Source organism: Rhinolophus ferrumequinum, chromosome 9 (genome assembly GCF_004115265.2).
Source record: "Rhinolophus ferrumequinum isolate MPI-CBG mRhiFer1 chromosome 9, mRhiFer1_v1.p, whole genome shotgun sequence".
In the NCBI taxonomy this organism is placed as follows: domain Eukaryota; kingdom Metazoa; phylum Chordata; class Mammalia; order Chiroptera; family Rhinolophidae; genus Rhinolophus; species Rhinolophus ferrumequinum.
In genome coordinates, this window is record NC_046292.1 from 74,013,920 (window position 1) to 74,022,002 (window position 8,083).

General features: G+C 46.9%; 1 protein-coding gene across 1 annotated transcript; it reads right to left on the reverse strand.

Annotated features, from left to right (window-relative positions):
• Positions 1-2,657: 2,657 nt before the first annotated feature.
• On the reverse strand, positions 2,658-7,736 carry SOX4 (SRY-box transcription factor 4). Its single transcript, XM_033115560.1, has one exon. It carries the CDS (start codon positions 6,670-6,672, stop codon positions 5,263-5,265), a length of 1,410 nt encoding a protein of 469 aa, XP_032971451.1. The 5' UTR covers positions 6,673-7,736; the 3' UTR covers positions 2,658-5,262.
• Positions 7,737-8,083: the final 347 nt, after the last annotated feature.

Genomic DNA, 8,083 nt, shown 5'->3' on the forward strand with positions numbered 1-8,083 from the left:
AAGTATTTGGGAAAACAAGTATTCCGTTTTCTAAAAATTCCAGTCTAATGGTAGAGACCAATTTGGCTATATTAAGAGTTTTGGAGAATTAGAAAGATGGGCTAAAGTCACTGTGTGTGGGGACTTAAATGGCAGCACGTGAATTTCCCGCAAACGGGAATCTGGTCGATTTTTAGCCAAGTCTGCCACCACGCAGATGTCCCTCCCCTGCCCCCTCACTTTCTCTTTCAAATGATACAATGAAGATATAGAAATGTATATGTTGAACATTTTCCAGGAGGAATCAGAGAGGAAGGGTTAAACATTAGTAAATATGGGTTGGAAAAGTACTATATAGGCCTCAAAGCAGAAAAAAAGGGCCTCAACTTAAAACCACCTGAGAAAAAGAAAGCATAAACCTTCCACCCTGAGAAATCCAAATGGAGAAGATGGATTTGTAGTCCTAGCAGGTTTTGGGGTTTTTGTTTTGTTTTGTTTGACACATGGATCTTTCCAAATGCCTCCTTAGGAACCTCAAATTATTTTAAATTTATGATTAAATATTCTGACCCTTAGCATTCCCCAAGCCATGTTTTCTAATTCATGAGCACGCTATAAACAAAGGAAATATGGTACTTGATAAATGTTGATGTCCACTTCCCTTTGCTTTCTCATTTTCTTCAGAATTCTTTTATGCCTCCAGCACCCGGGTCCCAGCACCCCAGAGCAGTGAGGACAGAACCAGGAAAGCCCTTTTAGGCACTCAGCGTACCCCATCAGCTTACATGCTCTTTATTTTTCTCTTGGCCCTTGCAGGTAGGTTTTCAACTAGGAATTGATAAGACTTGCTTAAGCAATCATTACTGATTCACAATTCTGATGGAGCACAGGGCCAGAAGCAAGTGACTTTAAAGAAAAATGGCTTGATATTCTTAAAAGAAAATCTGAAATTTATTATTTTCTATTGATCCAAATCATCTGAAAGAAAAAGTCATACTAAACTGTTTGGTTTCTCAGGTTTATTATGCCTTGTGCCACCTAACACGTATTTCTTATGAAAGAAAATTGATTCAGAGGAAAGAAAGTACAAAAATGTTTCTTACATTTATTCTATCACCTCCTAAGGAAGGACACATACAGTTAAGCTTTTATTTTTAAAGCAACATCAAAATTCTAAAAGAAAATATTTAAAGCAGCCATCCTTACATGGAAAGTCAAGGGAGAATAAACATAGTTCTAACAGGAGAACCCTAAAAATAAAATATACTTTTAAAAAAATGCATCATATAGATTTATGTCAAGGTTTTGATACTTTGGATCTGAAAAAAACAATCATTATCATCACTACAATGAACAAAAATTAAATTTATGCACTTTATAGAAGGGTTCTTCCTTTTGCAGGTCTTTGAGACTTAAGACACCATGTTGTTTTAAGTTCCTTTTAAAAAAATATTACAATTGTAGAACACAAATGCAATTAAAACTAAATATATTAGTGACTAAATGAAAGAAAAATTTGTAAACTAGTAGACATAATGATCTTCAAAAGATGAAATTATATTGAAACACAGTTGTATTATTTTGGAGGGGGCAAATTATTGCTTTTCATTGAAAAAAAAATTGCTTGTTTTGGACAACGGGCTCCGAAACTCTCTTTCCAGCTGGATATTCTCCCTTACCTATAAGCAATCCAATGACTAAAGGGTTATTTCTAAACACTTCTGTTTATTAACCCTTCCTCTCCAGTGCTAAAAAACTAGAAGGCATATAAAGCACACATTTTTAATTAACAAACATTTGGAGAGTGATGGGTTTTGTGAATGGCAACTCTTAACCCTCAAAATAAACAGGAAATAATGCTACTTAGCATGCTGTAGATTCCAAACCAAATACTAATGGACCTTAGGAAATCCAAAGGTACTTTTTCTCCTTGTATGTAAGTCTCAATACTACTTGTGGGCCTCTTGTTTATAAAAGTGTAACTCTCCACTAGCTGAATGTGTGCTGTTCACAGATTAAGAGGAGAGCTTTCCTCCCAGCCTTCACCAAGCCAGCTTCTCCAGGTCATCCTTACTGGAGCACTTCACTGACATTAATAACCATTGGGCATGGCAAAAATCAAGATTTTAGCACTACATAAACCTTTCTGCTTTTAAGGAAAAAGTTTATACAACTTTTACATTTTATAATTGGTAAAGGCTTTCTCCTCCACAATGTATTGATAACAGGCTTATTTGTTCTTAATCTGTGGAAAACAATTCTAGCCATTGTTAGATGGTAACTATGGGCAACTCAAGGAGAAAGCAACTGTAGGAAAATAAAAGTTTTAAAAAGATCAGCTAGCTAGTTTCATCTTTAAAGAATTCTGTCTACATTGCCCTCCTCTTTTTAAAATTTCAAGACAAAGGGCTTTTTTTTTTTTTTTTTTTTAAATGTGGTAAACTCAGAAAATTCCTAGAAAGCGGATAGAGTTGACACATATTCAGCTGACACCATCATTTCAGGGTCAAGGCCTGCCAAGTTTGGCTGAGAAGAACTCAGTATTCCTCAATAAGATGGCATTTAACAGGCTCCTCTCTGAGAACTTGTTTCAATGCTAAGGCAGATGGTGTAGTTTCTACACATTGTAGGGCCCTCCCTATCTTAGGCTTTGGGCATAATAATGACAAAAGTCAAGATTTAGGGTTCAGTTCCAGCTGATTTTATTTCCTTCTCAAAAAAAGTTATTTACAGAAGGTATATATCAACAATCTGACAGGCAGTGAACTTGACATGATTAGCTGGCATGATTTTTTATTTTTTTCCCCCAAACATTGTTTTTGTGGCCTTGAATTTTAAGACAAATATTCTACACGGCATATTGCACAGGATGGATGGCAAAAAAAAGTTTAAAAACAAAAACCCTTAACGGAACTGCCTTAAAAGGCAGACGTCCTAGTGCCTGTCATGTTATATTAAACATACATACACACAATCTTTTTGCTTATTATAATACAGACTTAAATGTACAAAGATGTTTTCCACTTTTTTCAATCTTTAAACACAACAGCTATAAACCTGAACACATATGCTATCATCATGCCATAAGACTAAAACAATTATATTTAGCGACAAGTAGAAAGGATTAAATAGTCAAATACAAGAATGAAAAATGCAGTACATAGTGTCGCGAACTCAAATCGGCATTTAGATAGATCCAGTGGTTTAAACGGCACGTTTTTGCTTATAAAAAAAGTGCAAAAAAGATGTGGTTTACAAGTTAAAGCTACAGGATCCCTTTTTGCTGTAAATGCACCAGTTTTAAAGCCTCTGGACAGAACAGTATTTTATTTTTTAAAAAGGTGTTGTTCTTAAAAGCATACAGTGTTTGGCTAATTCTCCTCCCCTTTTCATGAGCCTGGGGTGGAAGAGTGGACACTGGTGGCAGGTTAAGGGATACTGTCACTTTAAGAAGCCTGCAGATTGAAGTGTAAACATGGAGAAATTAGGGGCTGATTTTTTAAACTGTGAGATATTAACCAGCCGCCCTATTATAAAATCAGGAAATCCAAACAGCGATTTACACCGATTAACACCCCCTTTATATATTTTTTACAAAAATACACTGAGAAAATAATCAAACGTTTTCATCTCTCTTGTCTTTTTTTGTTTTTTTAAAAGTGTCAAAAGTCTACATTTAAATATAAAAAATTAAAAGTTAAAACTCTAGCCCTTCAGTGAAGGAGACGTAAAATGGCGTGGGTAACAACAACTACCAAAAAAAAAAAAAAGCGAAAAAAAAATAGAAAAAACAAAAAGGAAGGAAGAAATAAGTAAAAAGAAAAATAAGAAAAAAAGGGACAAAGTAAGAAAAAATGTTTGGCCAGTATAAATACGTCCACATATAAAATGGCATCTGATTACATTTACAAGAAAAAGAAATACGAGGATGGAGCATCGGTGAGGGAAAAAAACACGTCTTCTCATTTACACCTAGAAGGAATAAACACATACACACTGAGAAAAAATTTGGTCCTGAATTGTTTTTTAAAGTCCAGCACAGATTTGAGTTGCGTTTGAATCCTTTAAAGAGTTAAGAATGAAAAAAAGCTGGTGATAATTTTGTTGTAGGAATCAAACAGAGCGCCATCTATCTGCTTTTTATATTATCCTACCCTATTTTAAAAACTGCTCAACAGTCTCATACAGAAATCTTTAAAAGATAGACAGGAGAACATGCTATAGTAACCCCACCAGTGAAATAATCCAACACCATCACGATTCCGATTAAGAGAAGAAAAAGCTTTTTTTTTCCCCCGAAACCACTCGCCCTCCACTGCCCGGGACCACATCCAACAGTCGCCTCTCCTCCCGCGGGCCCGGGAGGTCCCCTCGCTTTTTTCATCCACGTGGAAGACGGGGGCCCGGAGCCGCCGCCACCTTCTCCCCAACGTGCAAATGCATCTCAGTTTATTCGCCCCCTTTCAGTCTGCGTTCTTGTCGCCCCCGCCCCCCGCCCTCGCTGGTGTGGCTTCTTCCAACCAGGTTCTCAGGCCATTTCCGAGCGCCGGTCACTCCACATCTCCGGCGGCGGGGGGGTGGGGTGGGGTGGAAGGTGAAGGGTGGAGGGGGGGCAAGAAAAAAAATAAAGAAAAAGGGAGGGGAACGGGCACTGGCCAACGTGGAGTCTCTCGGTCCCGGCGCTCGAGACTACGCGGCCCCAAAACATCTGCCGTCGGTCAAACCAGCCTCCCCAGCCTTGCGTCTTCAGGGAAAAATGGGGGGCGGGGTGCTAGGGACAAAATCCCCAGAGGTGCGATGGATTTTGTTTTAACCCCCCTCCTTTCTTGACCAAGAAAAAAAACAAAGTAAGAACACCAAGGGGGCGATGAGAAAAGGGATGAGATTCCTTCAGTCTCGAGAAAACTCCCAACTCGGCTTTTCGCTGGGGTGCAGACCAGTCCGGAAGCCCGGGAGCAAATGGGGAGGGGGTCTCTTCACGCAAAGGGGAGGACACTCAAAGGAGCTTTTTCGCCATCACAACAACATCAACAACAACAACAAAAGGTCGCCCGTCTCCCTCCTCTCCGCCGCGTCCCCGGAGGATGTGGGGGATGGGAGCGCGGGTCCCCAAACGCCGCGCGCTCCTCTCCGGCGACCGCCACGCGCCCGAGCCGGCCCCGCTTATCACTTTTTTTTTTCCTTTTCCTTTTTTTTTCTTTATTTTCCCTTTTCTCTTTCAACTCTCTCTCTGTCCACTTTTTCTCCCTCTGTCGCCCCGGACCTCCTCTCCAACGCGCGCCATCAGTAGGTGAAGACCAGGTTGGAGATGCTGGACTCCAGCCAGTCCCCCGAGATCATCTCGCTGACCTCGGGTGTGCAGTAGTCCGGGAACTCGAAGTGCGAGCCCGAGCCCGGCTCCAGGGTGAAGTCCAGGTCTCGGTCCAGCGCCGACGACGAGCTGAAACTGCCCAGGGACATGCTCTCAAAGTTTGAACTGGGGTTCAGGTCGAGCAGGTCGTCCTCGAATTCGTCGTCGGAGGCCGAGGAGCCCGCGGAGGAGGAGGCGGAGGAGGAGTGAGACGAGGCCGAGGAGGACGCGTGCGAGGGCGCGCTGGACGGCGCGGGCGAGGCGGCGCGCAGGCTGGCATAGCCGCGGTGGTCCGCGGGAGAGCGGCTGGCGGCCGGCGACGAGGCGGCACTGCTGCGGCCGCTCAGGCTCGGCCCGTCGGGCGGGCAGCCCGCGCCCCCCTCTTCGTACAGGCCCAGGGGGTCGCTGGGGTCGGTGGCCGCACCCACGCCGCCCGCGGGCGACGCTGCCGCGCCCAGGCCGCCGAACAGGTAAACGCGTTTCACCTTCTTCTCCGCCGGGGGCTTGCCCGGAGCCGCGAGCGCGGTGGGGGCCGAGGCCGCCGCGGAGGCGGCGGCGCCCGGAGTCCGCGCCTTGTACAGCGAGTGGTGGTCGGAGGCCGCGGCGCCCAGGGGCAGCAGGGCGGCGGCCCCCGCCTGCTCAGCAGCGAAAGAGGAGGCGGCCGCCGCTTTCCCGCCGCCGCCGCCGCCCGCCAGGATGAGCTTGGCGTGCGGCTTGCTGCCCCCGCCGCCTGCCACCTTGGAGCCGCAGCTCTTTTTCTGCGCTGGTTTAGAGTTGGCGCCGCCGCCGCTCGCGCCGCCGCCTCCGCCCCCCGCGTTGCTGCTCCCACTGCCGCCGCCGCCCCCGTGGCCGCCCCCGCCGCTGCCACCGACCTTGTCGCCCTTCTCTCCAGGCTTGGAGGCGGCCGCGGCCGAGGAGCTGGCGTTGGCGTTGCCGGACTTCACCTTCTTCCTGGGCCGGTACTTGTAGTCGGGGTAGTCAGCCATGTGCTTGAGGCGCAGCCGCTCCGCCTCCCGAATGAAAGGGATCTTGTCGCTGTCTTTGAGCAGCTTCCAGCGTTTGCCCAGCCGCTTGGAGATCTCGGCGTTGTGCATGTCGGGCGACTGCTCCATGATCTTGCGCCGCTCGATCTGCGACCACACCATGAAGGCGTTCATGGGCCGCTTGATGTGCCCGCTCGGCGTTTTGCACCAACTCGGGTCGTCGGCCTTGCCGCCCGTGGAGGCGGTGGAGCCGGGCGTGGGGGACGAGGCGATGCCCAGCTCGAGGCCGGCGCCCGAGTCCGAGCTTTCGCCGGCCAGCAGCGCTTCCGTGTTCTCGGCGTTGTTGGTTTGCTGCACCATGGCCCCGGCTCCGCGGGCGCCCACGCGCGCTCACAGCCTTGCGGCGGCCGCGGCGCTATCGCCGGGCCCTGTCGGCTCCCTGAGCCAAGCGCACGCCAAGCGGGAGGAGGCGCGCGGCGGCCGAGCGGGCCCCTCCACTCCTGGCCGCGGCGGAGGTGGGAGAGGAAAGTCTCCAAAAGATGCAAGGAAGGAGTCCTGCGCCTCTTGCAGGGGAGTTATAGTTCCCAGGCTGGAGACTGTCCCTCTCTGTCTCGTTCTCTCTCTCTCTCTCTCACCGCGCCGCAGTTTGCTCTGTCTCTTGGCTCTGAGTCTGGAGACCGTGCTAAAGTGGAGAGGAGTTTCTTGAATGCTGGTTGCTGAAGCTTCAATGCAAGTTTCTCGCCGCCTCCCCAACAAGTCTTTTTTCTTCTTCTTCTTCCCCTGAAGCAGTTGATTCCAGTTCACAAGCGCTCTGAGGAGCTCAGGAAAGCGACATCGTCTCTATGATTTAGTCCCTTTCCTACAATGCAAAGCAAAAAAGACTCTGGCTCCAGGACTCTCAGTGGGCGGAATCGGCACTAAGGAGTTTGTGCAATTTTGTTGCAAGGTAGGAAGCCAAAAAGCCTTCATGCAACAGACTGGCATGAATAAATGTATGTTTCCCCCTCCCTTCTGCAAGAAGGGAGCTGGTAATGGCAGAGTTCCTCCAATGCAGACTCTTAAAGAGCGTGCAAGAACTAGAGACCCGGGAGCGAAACAGGCCTCCTCCCCTCACACAGTTTCTCTTGCTGCAGCTTAGAGCAGACCCCAATTCCGCCTCGCGCCTCTTTATCCTTTCACAGTCTTGGCCGGGGCCAATCAGCCGCTGTAACCAACGCTTCCTCGTGCCAAGCCCCTCCCCTGTGCTTCCCATTGGCTTGGAACCCGATGCAATAATAATCTCCGCGTGCAATGAGAAGCTCCAAATCTGACCTCATTCCAATTTACAGAGCAAACTTTTTAAAAGGGCTAGAAGTACAGCTGAGATTTCTGCTGCCTCTTTTTTCCTTTTGCGGGGTGTGTGTGTGTGTGTGTGTGTGTGTGTGTGTGTGAAGAGGATGTTAATGCATGAAATTATTAAGGGGAGAGACGGAAATGTATTCTAACCATTATGTTAGATAACAAGGGGCTTGGAAGGGAGGGAGGGTAAGGGTGAAATACTGTAAATGGAAGCTTTCTGCTTAAAAGCCAAGTGATTATTTTTATTAGTTCTTTTCAGTATTGGCATAAAGAATCAGTCTCTAGTGCAAATCTGTTCCTCTGCTCCTCCTTCATAAAGCCAGTGATGTAAAAAGGGGAGGGAAACCTACAACAATAAATCAATGGATATTGAAAACCATTAAGAAAGTGGTACCTAGACACCTGTCATCACAATTATTTTAACAACTCTAGG

Excerpts from the sequence above, each read along its gene's own strand:
- SOX4 (XM_033115560.1), bottom strand. The coding sequence starts at position 6,672 with ATGGTGCAGCAAACCAACAACGCCGAGAACACGGAAGCGCTGCTGGCC.